The 20,000-nt window shown below is 41.1% G+C and overlaps 1 protein-coding gene across 4 annotated transcripts in view; it reads left to right on the top strand.

The window, feature by feature from the left end:
* The window catches only part of LOC147027668 (uncharacterized), a 201,041-nt gene that overhangs the window by 73,488 nt on the left and 107,553 nt on the right, over positions 1 to 20,000 (top strand). For 3 of the 4 annotated variants that reach the window (XM_085877209.1, XM_085877208.1, XM_085877212.1), the window contains exons 3-6: positions 8,572 to 8,769; positions 8,991 to 9,058; positions 10,827 to 10,889; positions 11,656 to 11,782. In XM_085877209.1, coding sequence (XP_085733335.1) covers positions 8,572 to 8,769; positions 8,991 to 9,058; positions 10,827 to 10,889; positions 11,656 to 11,782 — 456 coding nt within the window. The remainder of the gene's footprint in view (positions 1 to 8,571; positions 8,770 to 8,990; positions 9,059 to 10,826; positions 10,890 to 11,655; positions 11,783 to 20,000) is intronic. The other variant, XM_085877210.1, reaches the window with a different exon arrangement.

Below are 20,000 nucleotides of genomic sequence, written 5' to 3'. Positions count from 1 at the left end.
TATTTTTAATACCCAATTATTCAATTAGTGCCAACGTATTTTACCTTTTCGCAATGTCGTGGCAAGGAAAAACAAAAAGAGAAGAGAAGAGAGAGAAAAAATTTACTTCCATGTTCGGAGCACACCAGCACTCTGATGTTCCCGAAATTTATACACCATCTAATATGAAAACGATCATAACTTGGGCCATTCTGTTTATCTATAAATGCTCATAAGAAATCGAGAAATTATTAGAATACACGAAGTCATCACTCTCCGGAAGCCCGCACCTTGTAACCCGTAATGGGGAACGTGGCTGTGCTTCCCTTCCCCATCGGCCACGCCCACGCAACAACGTGTCTTCCCTTTGGTTTGGTAAATAAATGGCCATAACTTGGGAAGCACTTGTCCGATTTATATCAAACCTTGAAAAGGCACATCCTCAGGTCCGCAGCAATATACCTGGCAAGTTTCGATAAGATCGGACCAGAGGTTGTCGAGAAACAGCAGACACACAGACACACTGCTGGAAGTATAGATAGATGAACAACATCAACATGATGTGGTACGAGTGACAGGTTATTAGCTGCAAAATGTCGAAAACCCGGTTTCATTCAACAACTTTCAAAATTTGACCTTTGCATCACCTTAAAAGGTCACAAAACAATGTTGTGGACATTAAAATAAGGAAACAGGAGACTGCTATAGCTTAATGGAGTTAGTTCGTCGAGGAAGGTCGAAACCCGGTTCGATTCCCACAACTTTGAAAATTTTCCCTTTGTGAACTTTAAAGGTCACAGGTCAAAGATTATGACCTTTGGTGCAAAACTTCCTCTGGAACATTCCAGGAACAATATAACGTCATATAGGCAATATGGCATTTCACACTTCTCGGATTATCCATACTTTGATGAAATCAGCGTAAAAACAAACTTGAAGGGGGCGCCACGGGCAAGGTGTTCGAGATAGAGCAAAATGGTTTCAAGACTTTAGGTGGGAAATGACCTCAAGATTATGCATAAAACATTGTCATCCTAGCTCTCAAAGTTTGGGTGGTCGTATGATTTTTATGTCAAAATTCGAAATTTTCTAAGATCGTGACCTTGTGACCTTGACCTTGGGACAAAAATGAAAAATCGTGCTCCGTGGGGCTATGCAGGTGCCATTGGGCGAACCAAATACCGAAACCCCTGCCAGATTCGACAAACCCCTCGGAGGTGATGGATTTTTATGTCAAAATTCGCAATTTTCTAAGTTTGTGACCTTGTGACCTTGACCTTGGGACGAAAATGAAAAATAGAGCTCCGTGGGGCTATGTAGGTGCCATTGGGATAACCAAACACCGAAACCCCTGCCAGATTCGACAAACCCCCGAGGAGGAAATGCAAATTGAAGTCGGCTTCCCCCTAAAAACACAATTCACAATTTTCTAAGTTCGTGGCCTTGACCTTGGGACGAAAATGAAAAATCGAGCTCTGTGGGGCTATGCAGGTGCCATTGGGCTAACCAAATACCAAAGCCCCTGTCAGATTCGACAAACCCCCAAGGAGAAAATGCAAATTGAAATCGGCTACCCTGTAAAAACACCATTTTTTTGGGGTGTAGCGGCGCCCATAATGGGCACACCACGCCCATTCTCAGGAAAACGCAATGAGATCGTGATATAAACCTCCCACCAAAATTTTATCAGGTTTGGATCAAAACCCACGGAGCTATGCTTGGGACAGACAGACAGACAGACAGACAGAGACAGACAAGTCGGGAGCCGACATGGGTGGTCACGACATAATTGCATACTAGTCATAGTTTTTGACGGATCGGGCTAAAAATTTTTGACAAAGAGGTTGATTATAGTGCGCATAAAAGCCTGGAAGCCCATTTTTGATTTTCGAAAAAATTAATTTTATAGGATTTCTCTAAAATTTCAAAGTCCCGTTGCTCGGCAACGGTGGTGTCCATAGCAACGGTGCTCAAAAGCATACAACGAGATCCTGGTATGAACCTATCTGTCAAGTTTCATCAAAATTGGTTGACTCCTCTGGCCTCCAGAGCTCTCCATTACATACAAACAAACAAACAAAAAAAAAGATGGGAAATTGACACCCTATTTTTGAAGAACGACCATTTGAAAAATAAAACCGAAATCAAAAATTAGCTCGAGTAAAATTTTCTAAATGTCTCGAAGTGTTTCATTCCGAAGTCTCGATTCTCCACCTTCAAAACTGAAGGACAAGTATTAAATACCGTTTGGGTTCTTAAAATGCGGTTTTTCGGCCGCTGCATAGCAACGGGTGGTTGCTCAGCAACGAAACTCAAACGCGCACACTCCCAGCTCATTTGGCACCTGGGCGCCAAGTTTCATCGAAATCGGTTTGCTGGTTTGTGCTGTGGAGCCTCGCGTTGCGCACGCACATACACATACACACACACACACACACACACACACACACACACACACACACACACACACACACACACACACACACACACACACACACACAACAATAACGAATATAGTGGTCACTTATTTTTTTCTGAAACCAATATGTATTTGTAGATTTAATCAGTAACAAATAGTTCTCCTCCTCTTCTTCTTTCGGCTGCTCCCTTTCGGGGTCGCCGCAGCGGATCATCCGTATGATCCACATCGTGATTTGGCACATGTTTTACGCCGGATGCCCTTCCTGACGCAACCCTGGTCGCCTCTTACGACACAGGGATATGGTACACCTATTTTAACCGGGGTATACACCGGCCCAGTACACTGGTACTCATTTCGCCGACCTCGGAAGAATGACAGGCTGAGTCAACCCCCTGGTGTATTAATTCAGTGGCCCAACGGGGTTTGAACTCAGGACCTTTTGGATCCCAAGCCGCTGCCCTAACCACTGCGCCAACACCAGGCTTCCAAGCAGTAACAAATAGTGTGGTAGATAAAAACATTAGAAAGGAAATAACTTGCACCAAAACTTTAACAATTTCACGCTCACGCTGACGCTCACGCCAGGGGTATTGCTATAGCTCTCTGTTCTTCAAACAGGCAAGCTAAAAAAATGTATCATTTACCTCTGTCACCGAAAGTGAAGGAGGTGATGTTTTCACCCCTTTTTGTCTTTGTTACTTACGAAATCTAAACATTTCGTAAGTATATTGATCACTTCCGTCCTTTGTTAATTTCGAAATCTAAAGATTTCGTATGTATATTGATCAGTTCCGTTTCTGTTTGTTTGTTTGCGTGTTTGTTACTTTAGAAATCTAAAGATTTCGTAAGTATATTGATCAGTTCCGTTTCTGTTTGTTTGTGGGTTTCTTACTTACGAAATCTAAAGATTTCGAAAGTATATTGATGACTTCCGTCCGCTGTTTGTGTGTGTGTTTGTTTATTTGTTACTTATGAAATCGAAAGATTTCATTAGTATATTGATGACTTCAGTTTGTTACTTACGAAATCTAAAGATTTCGGAAGTATATTGATGACTTCCGTTTGTTTGTTTGTTTGTTTGTTTGTTTGTTTGTAGGCACGATAACTCGAGAACGGAAGAAGCTACCAATGTCAAATTACACCACGTGATTCAGGATGCTGATGGCTCGTGCTGATTAGATTTTGGTCAAAATCGGTCAAAGGTCAAGGTCACAGTGAGGTCAAACATCCAAGAAATAATAACTCGAGAACGGAAGAAGCTTCCAATGTCAAATTACACCACGTGATTCAGGAGGGTGGTGGCTAGCGCTGATTAGATTTTGATCAAAATCGGTCAAAGGTCAAGGTCACAGTGAGGTCAAACATCCAAAACATTCGATTTTTGATGGTTTGGAACAGAATCATCGTAGAAACTTCTGGTTTGCGTCGCTACCTTCTCCAGAGACAGCTTTTATTAGACAAGGTTAGAGGTCAAGTTGACTATTTCGTAAGTACCAGTCTATGACTGCTTGTTTGTTTGTTTGTTTGTTTGTAAGCACGATAACTCGAGAACGGAAGAAACTGCCAATGTCAAATTACACCACGTGATTCAGGAGGGTGATGGCTCGTGCTGATTAGATTTTGGTCAAAATCGGTCAAAGGTCAAGGTCACAGTGAAGTCAAACATAATTCCGTAAATTCATGTGGAGAAATGGAGTATTTTTGCTTCGCTCGACGTTACGAGTTCGTTTTAACTTCGATTTTAATTTTGTCTTCGGTTTTTGCGATCGCTTCGGACGCTTAAAACTCTGTTGTCGAAATTCTGGTAAAAATCAGATGTTTTGGAGACGTTTTAAGATTGTATAAAAAATATTTCACTCGACGCGTCACGAGTCGTCCCATGATGCAGTGCGCTCGAGCAGACGCGTCGTTGAGTGACGTTAAGGTTTTTGCGTGGAGAAATGGAGATTTTTTGCTTCGCTCGACGTTACGAGTTCGTTTTAACTTCGATTTTAATTTTGTCTTCGGTTTTTGCGATCGCTTAGGACGCTTAAAACTCTCTTGTCGAAATTCTGGAACAGTGATGTATAACTGATATATACAGTAATGCTCCGCTTAACGACGTTCCGGGCAACGACGGATCGCATATACGACGGATCTGCCAGCTCTGAAAAAAAAAAAATGTCGCTGAAAAATTCCTATCACCGAGTGATGTAGTCGACGTGGCGCTGCCAGTCGTATAAAAATTAGCACGTACAATTATGTACTCTCTGCACTACATAATACTTCATGATGATAATAAACGACAGTGTGGCCCTGTTACAATGCAATCGTTGAGGTCCATAAAAAGATCATCGCGAAAAAACAGGATCGTGCTAAATCGGGATTCAAGGAAATCGGCTTTCATACTGAAGCAATGTTTCCACGTTTACCTTCTAGCAAGTAAATTACCTTTGAATTGAAGAATTCCGCGAATAAATCGTTGTTACAGTCGAAATTAAAACACAAATTTATTTTTGGTGAAGCTTTTCATGTTGTTAAAACAATCGCACTGTTCCGAAAATATATATCGCAATTGACAGGAGCTCGTTTCTTCATTTATAAATTATAACATCGATGCAATGATTACATATTTATAAAATCCAAATGCTATTTATTCATCTTTCTATAATCGATGCGAGAGGAGATTGTGAGCTCCTGCAAACAACACCGATGGCCGTCATGAACAGCACAAAGGTAAAACTAACGTGTCTTCCGTCTCTCTTGGATCCGTGTTACAATTGCCGACAGTATTCAGTACAGTAACATGCTGTACAGGTTTGTATCCGAGGAGCAATAGGCAACACTATATAGCCTAGGTGTGTACTTTTGTGAAAGTACGATGTTCGAAAACGAAAAAAAAATGATGTTTGCACAACGACGACGTCGCTTAACGACGCGTTTCTCAGAACGTAACCCCGTCGTTGAGTGGCGCATGACTGTATAATAAATAATGTCTTTTATCAGATTCTTCTGAAAAGTAATACACAAATTATCTGGTATATCCTGCTGGTACTGAATCACTTTTTAAAAAAATAAAAACAAAAAAATGGAATTTTTATAAGAAATCTAGTTTTTGTCTGGGACTCATTATCTGCAAACCACAGTGTAAAATCGTAGACCACAATGAATTCAGAATTCAAGCTCCCCTTGGGCTTCTGACTGATTCATGCTTTTATTAGACAAGGTCAGAGGTCAAGTTGACGGTTTCGTAAGTACCAGTCTATGACTGCTTGTTTGTTTGTTTATTTGTCGGCACGATAACTCGAACGGAAGAAGCTACCAATGTCAAATTACACCACGTGATTCAGGAGGGTGATGGCTAGTGCTGATTAGATTTTGGTCAAAATCGGTCAAAGGTCAAGGTCACAGTGAGGTCAAACATAATTCCGTAAATTCATGTGGAGAAATGGAGTATTTTTGCTTCGCTCGACGTTACGAGTTTGTTTTAACTTCGATTTTAATTTTGTCTTTCGTTTTTTTGCGATCGCTTGGGACGCTTAAAACTCGGTTGTCGAAATTCTGGTAAAAATCGGATGTTTTGGAGACGTTTTAAGATTGTATAAAAAATATTTCACTCGACGCGTCACGGGTCGTCCCATGATGCAGTGCGCTCGAGCAGACGCGTCGTTGAGTGACGTTCAGGTTTTGCGTGGAGAAATGGAGTATTTTTGCTTCGCTCGACGTTACGAGTTCGTTTTAACTTCGATTTTAATTTTGTCTTCGGTTTTTGAGATCGCTTTGGACGCTTAAAACTCGGTTGTCAAAATTCTGGAACAGCGATGAATAACTGATATTTATGTATATGTATATGTATATGTATATGTATATATATATATATATATATATATATATATATGTATATATATGTATATATGTATATATATGTATATATATGTATATATATATATATGTATATATATATATATGTATATATATTAATGTCTTTTATCAGATTCTTCTGAAAAGTAATACACCTATTATCTGGCATATCCTGCTGGTACTGAATCACTTTTTTAAAAATAAAAACAAAAAAATGAAATTTTTAAAAGAAATCTAGTTTTTGTCTGGGACTCATTATCTGCAAACCACAGTGTAAAATCGTAGACCACAATGAATTCAGAATTCAAGCTCCCCTTGGGCTTCTGACTGATTCATGCTTTTATTAGACAAGGTCAGAGGTCAAGTTGACGATTTCGTAAGTACCAGTCTATGACTGCTTGTTTGTTTGTTTGTAGGCACGACAACTCGAGAACGGAAGAAGCTACCAATGTCCAATTACACCACGTGATTCAGGAGGGTGATGGCTAGTGCTGATTAGATTTTGGTCAAAATCGGTCAAAGGTCAAGGTCACAGTGAGGTCAAATATAATTCTGTAAATTCATGTGGAGAAATGGAGTATTTTTGCTTCGCTCGACGTTACGAGTTCGGTTTAACTTCGATTTTAATTTTGTCTTCGGTTTTTGCGATCGCTTCGGACGCTTAAAACTCGGTTGTCGAAATTCTGGTAAAAATCGGATGTTTTGGAGACGTTTTAAGATTGTATAAAAAATATTTCACTCGACGCGTCACGGGTCGTCCCATGATGCAGTGCGCTCGAGCAGACGCGTCGTTGAGTGACGTTAAGGTTTTGCGTGGAGAAATGGAGTATTTTTGCTTCGCTCGACGTTACGAGTTCGTTTTAACTTCGATTTTAATTTTGTCTTCGGTTTTTGCGATCGCTTAGGACGCTTTAAACTCGGTTGTCGAAATTCTGGAACAGCGATGAATCACTGATATATAATAAGTCTTTTATCAGATTCTTCTGAAAAGTAATACACCTCTTATCTGGCATATCCTGCTGGTACTGAATCACTTTTTAAAAAAAATAAAAACAAAAAAATGGAATTTTTCGAAGAAATCTAGTTTTTGTCTGGGACTCATTATCTGCAAACCACAGTGTAAAATCGTAGACCACAATGAATTCAGAATTCAAGCTCCATTGGGCTTCTGACTGATTCATGCTTTTATTAGACAAGGTCAGAGGTCAAGTTGACTATTTTGTAAGTACCAGTCTATGACTGCTTGTTTGTTTGTTTGTAGGCACGATAATTCGAGAACGGAAGGAGCTTCCAATGTCACATTACACCACGTGATTCAGGAGGGTGATGGCTAGTGCTGATTAGGTTTTGGTCAAAATTGGTCAAAGGTCAAGGTCACAGTGAGGTCAAATATTCGATTTTTGATGGTTTGGTACAGATAACTCGAGAACGGAAGAAGCTACCAATGTCAAATTACACCACGTGATTCAGGAGGGTGATGGCTTGCGCTGATTAGATTTTGGTCAAAATCGGTCAAAGGTCAAGGTCACAGTGAGGTCAAACTTCCAAAAAATGATAACTCGAGAACGGAAGAAGCTACCAATGTCAAATTACACCAGGTGATTCAAGAGGGTGGTGGCTTGCGCTGCTTAGATTTTGGTCAAAATCGGTCAAAGGTCAAGGTCACAGTGAGGTCAAACATCCAAAACATTCGATTTTTTGATGGTTTGGTACAGAATCATCGTAGAAACTTCTGGTTTGCGTCGCTACCTTCTCGAGAGACAGCTTTTATTAGACAAGGTCAGAGGTCAAGTTGACGATTTCGTAAGTACCAGTCTCTGACAGCTTGTTTGTTTGTTTGTGTACGGGATATCTCAAAAAGTTGTGGACGGATTCGGATGAAATTTTGTGGACACGTTGGGTGTGTGACAAGGGGGAACTGATTAGATTTTGGTGAAGATCCGGATCTGGATCTGATGACTATAAGTTTTAAAAAGTTTTCTTCACCATCGAGATATAGAGCCAAAAATGATATGCATCATGATATCTCAACAAATTGTGGTTGGATTCGGACAAAACTTGGTGGACATTTTGGGTCTGTGGCAAGGACGAATTTATTCGATTTTGGTGAAGATCTGGATTTGAGAATTATTTAATCTTGAAAGTGATTCTTCACTTTTGAGAGATAGTGCCAAAAATGATATGTCGCATGATATTCCAAAAATGTATTGGGCCCGATATGTTCTTGTGGATCGGGCATTGTGTGGCAGAGGAATGCGCTCTACCGAGTGCCCTTCTAGTTTTTTTTATGTATCGTTGAATATTTTTATGATTTGTTTGTGCTTCCTTAGGTCTACAGATGCCACCCGACATACCTACACCGTTAATGTTCGCCCCCTCGCTCTCTGGTCCTCAATCAACATCTTCGGTCCAAGCTACCACAAGTAATTATGCTCTTCCCATAAAATCAACAGGCGTGTTCACAGTACCATCTACAGCTTCTGTTGTTCCCTTCAGCTCTGGGGTCTCTGTCTTTCCCATCAACTGTGGTAAGCAAGTAACCAAGGCCTGTGTTAGTACCATTGTGTAGTGGGCACAATGTCGTATTTTTTACACAATGTAGTTCCATTGTGTGAGAAATTGTCTTTTTCTGGTGTTGGCAGAGGGTTAGTGGAGGGGAAGATTTAATAGTCGTTTTATTTCGTTAATTTATCATTGATTTACAGTTTAAATCTCTCTTGTCCCTCTGTTCGTCTCTCTTGTGTGGCAGGTCAATTGCAGAAATCAACCAAAGTTTCCTCCACCAACCAGACTACACCATCTTTTGTTTTTGCTTCAGTGAGTTTATTTTATTTTATTATTTTTTAAAGTGATATTCTGATCTTTCTCTCCTTGTGTTGTGACATTATGCCTGGTGTTGGCTTTATGGATTGGGTGGTGGGCTTGGGATCCTAGAATCCTGAGTTCAAATCCTACTCGGATGTTGAACTAATACCAGGTGGGGTTGACTCTGCCTGTCATCCTTGTGAGGTTGGCAAAATGAGTGCCAGCTTGCTGGTATCCTGTGTCGGAGTGGCGACCCGTCCAGGATTGTGCCCAATAGCCAAGGAGACTTCTTCGGCAGCACCAACGCTCTGCACAGAGTATGGTGCGGATGGATGGTTGTGACATTTGTGAAATATAACAAATCTTCCGGTGCAGTCAGTTTTGTTTTTTAAAATATTTTTTCTCAATCGGGTGTTGCGTAGTATTTAAGTTGGTGGTTAAATGATAAGCAGCAGATGTTTTCTCGGATGTAGATTACAATGAAAAGAGTAACTCTTGAATGGCAACTGGCATGGGAAATTGCTCGTTAATTTTTGAAAGCAAATAAAGTGTATTCAGCCAGGCTGAAATGAAATGAAATTACAGGATGCAAGGGGTAATTTTGGAGCGTGTCACACAGGAGAAGGATCTTGTGGTGGTAATAGATACGGGAGGTAAGCAGCCAGCACAATACCAGTCAGCTTTCGGAAAAGCAAATCCCGTTTTAGGTTGTATTCTGAGGGGGATCAATTGTAAATCAAAAGAGGTGGTGTTGACATTGTACAGGAATTTAGTGAGGTCACATCTGGAATATTGTGTACAGTTTTGGTCACCACAATTCCAGAAGGACATCGATGCCATCGAGAGGCTTCAGCGTAGGGCGGAGATTGTAGATCGATGTAGGCGTAGCAGGTTCAGCGAAGATTGATTCCGGGCCTAGCTCGACTCAGCTATGAGGAACGGCTGAAGGAGACATGGCTTTATTCACGAGAAAGGAGGCGGTTATGAGGAGATATGATGGAGATGTTTAAGATAAGGAAAGTTATAGATAAAATATGTGCAGATTAATTATTCAACAGAGTAGACAATGATAGAACCAGGAGCCATAACCCGAGAGTAAAGAAGAGGAGAGTTAAGACGGTAGCAAGGCAGGGGACTTTTACTCAGATCATAGTTAATGCATGGAATGGTCTCCCTGGAAAGGTAGTGGCAGCAGAAAAAGTAGATGTGGTCTAATTAGAATTAGATGGGCACCTGGAAGTTATGGAGATAGAGGGGTATGGGGATGTTGATAAGACTTTTAGGTCGTTTGAGTATTGATGGGTGATTGTGTATGGAGCGCTGTTGGTAGGGGTCTTGTTGAGGGGGGTTGTGTGGTTGATGTATGTTTGTAACTCAGCCCATGCCCCTTCCTGAGGGGAAGAAAAGGTGGGGGGGGGGAATACAAAAAACTCCAAAACAAACAATTTTTTTTTATTATTTCATGAATTAAAAACTTTTTTTGCATTTTCTTCCTTGGATCTTGTGTGGACGGGTTGGTGTGGTGTTTGCGAGGGCATGATGTGCTGAATCACCTCCACCGATGTTGGATTTCCTTGTTTTCCTATTCAATTTTTTAGCAAAAACACAATTTTGTTTTAAAACACAATGAAAGTGCTCCAGGATACCAGGCCCATTGATTTTACTCTCTAATGCAAGAATGCCATGACTCACCTAATGAAGGGGAGAAAAAAAAACAGTTCTCTACCCATTTGTAAGTTATGGAGGGCAGTGAAGAGGAAATTGTTTTGCTGTCTTGCAGCAAGTGAGCATCAACCAGAATCATCCGACTCAGACAAGGAAGCATTTTCAGATGTTGGATAAGGTCGGTTCTTGCATAAGCATCTTTTTAAATACACCATAACACATCGCAACACCTGTTATTGTTTGAGATGATGCATAACACTTTACCTGGAATGTGTTCTGCTGTGATTTGTGTGATCAGGATCAAATATCTCATGAATACTTGATTGTAATATTTTGTTAATGGTTGTATTTGTAAAATTGGCCACTTTGCAAGTCATTGCACATTTGTCGATACATTTTGTAATCCATGTGCACGTATGGTCATGTTTCCAAATGTCCTTGTCCTTCATATGTGAAATGAGTACAACCTCCTTTATGACCCTCAGAGTGGCTGTAAATATAAATAATTTTTATAAAGTAATTTGTGATGCCACCACATGTGGTTTAAGAATACTGTGCCAAACAAACTTAATATTTTGCATTGCTTGAAGCCTTCATATTTATTCTTTTTAACATTCCTTTCTTTTTATACCTGGTGATTGTTGTATAAATACATGCAGTTTGTTTTGTTTCTAACTTTTGGAGGAGTGTTCTTTTGCATTGCCCATAATTGTAGTACAAAATACACTTTAATGATAAGCATTGAAATGCTGACAGACATGGCACTTGAGCCATTTGTTTTGGAACTGCAAAACGTGATGGAAAATTCATGATTTCAAAATACATCTTAACTTTTGGGGAGGAGAAAAGGTGGTGTAACTTAAATAGCATGCACGAGTTATGGGCGAAGGAAGGGAGAGACTTGCCAATGTATTTTGTGTGTGTGTGTCTTCTTGATTGTGCAGAGCTATGTCGTCAACAATATGCCTCAGGTCGGTACCAGTGGGGCGCGGCTTCCAATCTTCATCTCTCTCCAGTCGCCGAACGGGACTCCAATTCGACTGCAGCAAAATACTCCCACCATCTTGCAGTGTATGGCATTTTTGGTTGTAACGTTTTAAGTTTATGTGAAGGCACATTCATTTTCTTTCCTTTTAAATGAAACACGTGGCTACTGGTTGCATCATCTGTTGGGGGCTTGACTGTGCTGCGGTTCTTGCAACAGGAATTTCGAATTTGCTCAGGGTTCTGATAGATCGGCTGTTCTTCGCAAAGGACACCATAGGATTTTTAATATCCACGAAGCCAGCAGATCGGACAACCATTTTAACATCTGTCAAAGAAACACACACACGCACACACACACACACACACACACACACACACACACACACACACACACACACACACACACACACACACACACACACACACACACACACACACACACACACACACACACACACACACACACACACACCGTGGCATTTGAGTACCACGAATGGTTGCGTATTGGACACATTGTGTGGAGCTGCAGGTGGTTGCTGTGATGCGAGGATGGCAACGAATGCTGAAGCTTTCATAAGCTGGACACAGAAAAGGGAGGTAAGACTGAAGTGGTACGATGTCTGAGGAAAATGAACAGTGCAGAGATGTCGGGAGAGGATGGCAGCCGGGGGAGGGGGGGCAGGATGGTGAGAGGAGAAGAGTGTTGAAAATAAAAGAAATTGGAACACAGACTTCACCCAGAATTTCTGTGTCAGTGCATTCATGAATCGGAGCAGACAGGATGCGTCCTGATGAAGAAATAGACTGCACCTATTGTAAGGAAAAATATCATCTCACGTGGAGACAGGCATCTGCATGGGGTTGAAAGACTGAGGTGCTTCCTGTTTTTAGCAAAGAAAAAATAATCAAGTTCCACAGAAGAAATATAAAAGAAAATTGAAGCAAAGAGGAGAAAGAAATGATTCTTCAATGCCATGTTTATTCAACCCATGATCTTTGGGGGATGAAAGGTCAGGGAAAATGAATCATTGAGCAGTTGCAGAAAACAAAACTGGCCATCAGATGAGGGATGGTCTTGTATAAATTTTACGGCATTGCGCCAACAGCGTACAGGTCACTACATAGAAAACTAATAAAGAAGCAGTCATAGACTGGTACTTACGAAATCGTCAACTTGACCTCTGACCTTGTCTAATAAAAGCTGTCTCTAGAGAAGGTAGCGACGCAAACCAGAAGTTTCTACGATGATTCTGTACAAAACCATCAAAAATCGAATGTTTGACCTCACTGTGACCTTGACCTTTGACCGATTTTGACCAAAATCTAATCAGCGCAAGCCATCACCCTCCTGAATCACGTGGTGTAATTTGACATTGGTAGCTCCTTCTGTTCTCGAGTTATTGTGCCTACAAACGAACACACAAACACACACACAAACAAACACACGTAACAAACAGAGGACGGAAGTAATCAATATATTTACGAAATCTTTAGATTTCTGAAGGAATAAGATAACAGACAAAGCCAGAGAACAAGCAGCAGAAGATTTGAGAATGGAAATTAAGTGACAGGGAGGTGGACAGAGGGAGATATGAGGTGACTGAGGGCACGGTTGTGGGGTGGGGTGGGGGGGGGGGGAGGGGCGGGCTTGGATTTCTGTTTGGTGCCAGAGATCCACCGGCTGGGATAGCAAGTGATACGGATTTGATTCATCGACATGGACTGAGAGGCACCTGCACCAGTGGGAGGGATAAGAATGGGAGGAGTGGATAATGATGGGTATGAAGGGGATGAATAACGGGACAAAGGAGAGGAGGAAGAATAAGAAGTGCAGGAAGAGGAGGGAGAATCGCAGAATGAGAGCATGGAACAAAACAAGTAAGATAAGGAGCAGCATGAACTGGAGGAAGAGCTGTCCAACAAAATAGAGGAGATGAGATTGGTACCACTAAGGAAAAGACCACAACTCTATAAAATAGAAAATAACAAAACGCCAAAAATACTCGTGAAGAGAACTCGTGAAGAAATACTCAAAATATGTATCAGCACTCAGAAAAATCATGCCAAGGTCAGTAGGATTGAAGGACGTAAACACCTTGAGCTTTGCCACAGCTTTGCTCATTCAAGAAAAAGTGACAGGCAAATATTGCTGCTAGAAAAATAAACCAGGCCCGACAGACAAAGACCAAGTACCACTATGGAAACAGAGATTCGTGAAACAAAGAGAATGACTACTGTGAAAGGAAATAGGACAAATGCAACAGTTAAGAGGAACTGCAAGACCAAAGTTATTATAGAAAATCCAAAAATTAAAAAAAAAAAAATATATATATATATATATATATATATATATATACATACATACATACATACATACATACATACATACATACATACATACATACATACATACATACATACATATACCGTGGTGCCCCCAGAATCCAAACGCCCCATTGTTTGAACAAATTGGAATCCGAACAATTTTTTCGAGACATTTTTTGCCCTGAAAACCGAACACAACGTGGCGTTCATGTTTGTTCACGTGCGTCTCCCCCGCCTGTTCGACCGACATCTTCGCGCTTTGTTCATTCAGTTCGTCGGTGGAAGTACTCGTGAAAGCATCTCTCGTGTGTCGATCGCTACTATACCTCGTGTTTTCACCTTGATTTGTGCATTTTTTTTCTTCAATTATCACCCTTGTGCATTCACCATGGCAACCAAGAAGAGCAGTGAAGCAAATATTAATAAGAGGAAGTCCGTGAGAACGACAATTGAGTTGAAGAAAACTTATCGCTAAGCATGAGAGCGGTACGCATGTGTCTGATCTCGCTGCCATGTTCGAGCTGCCGAAATCGACCGTGTGTAGGATTCTGAAAAATAAAGAAGCGATAAAAGCGCGAAAACCCGTCGTGAAGCGAACTCATTCAATGAACCCTCTGACAAATCGGCTTTAACGAACTCAACGTTTTTTTTTTTTCGCGAGCATGGCAGTGACGTCATGCTGCGTCACCCAATCGCTTCACCTCTTGATTCTCTCCTGTGGAACCGTGCGGTGAAAACGGCATGCTTGTGTCTCCACAGAATGTACTGGGATATAAAACACCATTTGGTGCTTTATGGTTAATTACATACCTCCACCAAGGCTGAACAGTTTACGTTTTGGATCCCAATGGCCACTGATAGGCCAGAGCTGCATCCAGACCTGATGGAGGAAGTGACAACACTCCTGCTCTAAAAAAGGATCTAAAAATAACATAGGAAGGAGGTAGATTTGATCCAACACTTGAAAAAGAAAAAGTAACACCTAAAGGAAATGCCCTCAGTGATAATGAAGGAACAATATAAAAAATACACCCGTGCGGGAGTGACGGTCATCTCTGCGAGAAACTAGACTAATTGCATAAAACATTTTCTGTAGATTGCGCATTTAGCACACCTATTCGACTGTTCGATATTCGAGCATTACATATTTTCAGTTTTGACTGTCAAAGATACGTGCTTCCACGTAATAACAAATGAAATCGATATTAATGTCAGGTACGGTTTTTGCAAACTTTGAAGTCGCGTGACGCGAAAACGAAAGCGAAATTCGAAAATCCGTCTCGACCAAATTTAGATATTGTCCCATACATTCATATGCCGCAATCAAATTCTAGATCGCTTGAGAAATTTAGGAGATAGATTTTCAAAATCGTCATTTTCGCATTTTTTGCCAACTTTGAAGTCACGTGACGCGAATATCGAAAATCCGGCCCAACCAAATTTAGATATTGTCCCATAGATTCATATGCTACATTCAAATTCAAGATCGCTTGAGAAATGGCGGAGGAGATAGAATTTGAAAATCGTCATTTTCGCAACTTCAAAGGCCTCGTGACCTTGACCTTGACCTTCGGTGACCTTGAAAGTCATACCATCGTGTACATCTCATCGACCTCTATCAGGATCACTAATGACCAGATCTCCCGCTTCAACTTCATTGTGAACGGACGGACGGACGGATCGAAGGTCATCGACACCCATCTTATTAGGTCATGCTCGAAGAGATGACCGAATTACAAGTCTGAAGACGACGATGGTTCACGGGCGGTATTTGACGATGTAGATTGTTTCAGAAGTCAAGGATGAGACAATGTGATAATGTTTGACCAAATTATAAAAATGATCAACATGATGTGGTACAAGTGACAGGTTATTAGCTGCAAAATGTCGAAAACCCGGTTTCATTCAACAACTTTCAAAAGCCTGGTGTTGGCGCAGTGGTTAGGACAGCGGCTTGGGATCCAAAAGGTCGTGAGTTCAAGCCCCGTTGGGCCACTGAATTGATACACCAGGGGGTTTACTCAGCCTGTCATCCTTCCGAGGTCGGCGAAATGAGTACCAGTATACTGGGCCGGTGTATACCCCGGTTAAAATAGGTGTACCATATCCCTGTGTCGTAAGAGGCGACCAGGGTTGCGTCAGGAAGGGCATCCGGCGTAAAACATGTGCCAAATCACTATGCGGATCATACGGATGATCCGCTGTGGCGACCCCTAACGGGAGCAGCTGAAAGAAGAAGAAGAAGATTCAACAACTTTCAAAATTTGACCTTTGCATAACCTTTAAAGGTCACAAAACAATGTTGTGGACATTAAAATAAGGAAACCGGATAAGTGATATAGCTTAATGGAGTTAGTTCATCGAAGAAGGTCGAAAATCCGGTTCGATTCCCACAACTTTTAAAATTTTACCTTTGTGAATTTTAAAGGTCAAAGGTCAAGGATTATGACCTTTGGTGCAAAACTTCCTCTGGAACATTCCAGGAACAATATAACGTCATTTCGGCTATATGGCATTTCGCACTCCTCGGATTATCCATACTTTGATGAAATCAGCGTAAAAACAAACTTGAAGGGGGCGCCACGGCCTCGGTGTTCGAGATAGAGCAAAATGGTTTCAAGACTTTAGGTGGGGAATGACCTCAAGATGATGCATAAAAAATATTGTCATCCTTGCTCTCAAAGTTTGGGCGGTCGAATGATTTTTATGTCAAAATTCGAAATTTTCTAAGTTTGTGACCTTGTGACCTTGACCTTGGGACGAAAATGAAAAATTGAGCTCTGTGGGGCTATATAGGTGCCATTGGGCTAACCAAATACCGAAAACCTGCCAGATTCGACAAACCCCTCGGAGAAGATGGATTTTTATGTCAAAATCGCAATTTTCTAAGTTCGTGACCTTGTGACCTTGACCTTGGGATGAAAATGGAAAATCGAGCTCCGTGGGGCTATGCAGGTGCCATTGGGCTAACCAAATACCAAAACTCCTGCCAGATTTGACAAACCCCCTCGGAGAACATGCAAATTTAAATTGGCTATCACCTAAAAACACAATTCGCAATTTTTTAAGTTCGTGGCCTTGACCTTGGGACGAAAATGAAAAATCGAGCTCTGTGGGGCTCTGCAGGTGCCATTGGGCTAACCAAATTCTGAAATCCCTGCCAGATTCGACAAACCCTTCTGAGAAGAAAAAATTTTTATGTCAAAATTTGCAATTTTCTTCGTTCGTGACCTTGACCTTGTGACGAAAATGAAAAATCGAGCTCAGTGGGGTGCCATTGAGCAGGTGCCATTGGGCTAACCAAATACCAAAACCCCTGTCAAATTCGACAAACCCCCTAGGAGAAGATGCAAATTGAAATCGCCTACCCCCTAAAAACACGTTTTTTGGGCGTGGCTCCACCCACAATGGGCGCACCGCGCTCATTTTCAGGAAAACACAACTAGATCATGATATAAACCTCCCACCAAAATTTTATCAGGATCGGATCAAAACCCACGGAGCTATGCTTGGGACAAACAAACAAACAGACAGACAGACAGACAGACACACAACAATAACGAATATAGTGGTCACTTATTTTTTTTCGTGAACCAAAAAATACCAAACTTTAAAAGCCTTGGCTCGGAGATGGAATTCCAAATTTCTGGCGAAGTCAACAAGATGCTCTCCACAATCGCTACACTCCAGCATTCATTGAACTTATCCAAGGGGAGGAGGTAATGGCTCACAGATCCAAAAATCTGAAGAAAACAAACTACATCACAGGTTTAGCGATAACATGTCTACCAACAACATAAAGTTTCTGATGGGAATAGTCACAGAAATGATCAACCACCACCCCACACAACAAGTAGGCCGAGAGGAAAAACAGAAGGGATGTAAAAGAGGAGTCTGTGGAATAACAGACCACCAACTACTAAATAAGGCTATGTTCAAAAACTAAAACAAGAAGAACCAATTTGTCCACAGCATGGATAGACTGCAAAAAGCTTTTATCGTGTCCCACAATCATGGATGATAAAATGCTTGCAACTGAACAAGATCAACCCCCAAATAATCAAACTGATTGACAAAACAATGGAGCTATGAAACACCACATTGATACTGCAGCATTTGGAAGAAAATATCGAAATACCAAGAGTGAAGATATGTCATGGGATCTTCCCAGGGTGATAGCTTTCACCTCTTCTGGTTTACCTGGTGCTGGACCCACTGACAAACCTCATTCATGAACATGGACCTGGGTACACCCTAACATCCAATAAGAGAATGTCCAAAGAGACAGGGAAGATGGCAAATCGACTGTACGTAGCTGATGTAAAACTATTTGTACCAAGCAATGAAAAATTGCGAGAACAACTAAAAATGGTGAAATGGAATTTGGTCTGGATAAGAGTGCCAAGTGCACATTCGTACAAGGTAAACCAACAAAAAGGACAACATAAAAATTGACTGAGATACAACAATACAGGAATTGGAAGACGAAGCTTTATACAAATACCTCTGAGTGGAAGAGGGCCACCAAACATGTCACAAACTAATTGCCAAAGAATACTTGCGTAGAACGAGTCTGATCTTGAAAAAATATCTCGCTCTAAGAAAGAAAACGAAAGCCATTCTGCCACAAGCAGAAAGCAACAAGCTTGATATCAAAACAATGAAACTCTTCATCCTGAGAATGTACCTGCCGAGATGAGTTGGCGGCCTGATAGAACTCGACAAAGTCCACAGAATGACAACTGTAGGATTGGCTGAGTATGTGAAAAGTTCAACAGACTACAGAATCCAATTTTTTATGCATACATGGAAGACAGCAAGCCAGAGAAGGTATCCCTAACTCACGGAGCAAAACATTTTCAAAGACGTCACGCATGAAACAGAAACAGCAAGGAATACAGCCCCAACTATTGCAATAAAGACACCGCAGAAACAGCAAGGAATTGCAATAAACAGAAACGGCAAGGAATACAGCCCCAACTATTACAATAAAGACGAAAGAAAAATATAAAACGAAATATCAACAGTTATACACCAACAACTGGGTGAACGATGAAAGAGCAGGAAGATATTTTAAAAAAGAAAAAAAAAGTTGGACAGAATGGCTACAGACAAGGCTCATTGGATTGGTTTCGAAGAGGTCAGCTCAACAGCGATGAAGAACAAATCTATGTAAATGCCCAAGACCGGGGACGTGAAACGAATGGCTTTACAGAAATGGCAGAACTGAATCAATGGGACAAGTGTAGTTTCTGCAAGGTAGAAACGCAAAGCATGTGCCACCTGCTATATTTAAAAAAAAATTATTTGAGAATAGCTGTACATATAAAGGTGCAACAGTGTTTATAGTGTAATCCACTGGCACATCTGCAAAAACTTCAATATCCTCATCCCAGAAAACTCATGGAAACATGAACTAAAACAATAATTTAGAACAAGGAAGTAATGCTCACATATAAACCTGATGATCCAATCGAGCATGAACAAAAAAACAAAACATTGCAACCGGATTATGGTACTGCACTTGCGTTTATAAAGAGAAAAAAACGGCATTGGTATTTGGGTTGTCAGTTCCCAGTGATTTTGACAAAGCAATGCAGAAAATGACCAAAGAAGAACCTTTTGGAGATCTCAAAAACCATCCCTGGGAATGTTAATACAAATGAACTGCATTTGAAAGCTGTCTGAGGCTCAGTGACGATCCTCAAAAGAGCTCTGGGAAAAAAACTCTGAGAACAACAAAACTTCACAGCTTAGTCCATGAATAGTGACCGCCACCCCCCCACCCCCACCCCGGACTGAAACGGGGGTGGATATTTCGACACCTGGAAGAACTGTTACACCTTTTGTTAGCCTACACACACACACACACACACACACACACACACACACACACACACACACACACACACACACACACACACACACACACACACACACACACACACACACACACACACACACACACACACACACA

Source organism: Eptatretus burgeri, chromosome 4 (assembly GCF_056783735.1).
Source record: "Eptatretus burgeri isolate ZD-2024b chromosome 4, Ebu_testis_v1, whole genome shotgun sequence".
NCBI classification, from domain to species: Eukaryota; Metazoa; Chordata; class Myxini; order Myxiniformes; family Myxinidae; genus Eptatretus; species Eptatretus burgeri.
The sequence above is the reverse complement of the archived record's forward strand: the minus strand, read 5'-3'. Positions and strand labels throughout refer to the sequence as shown.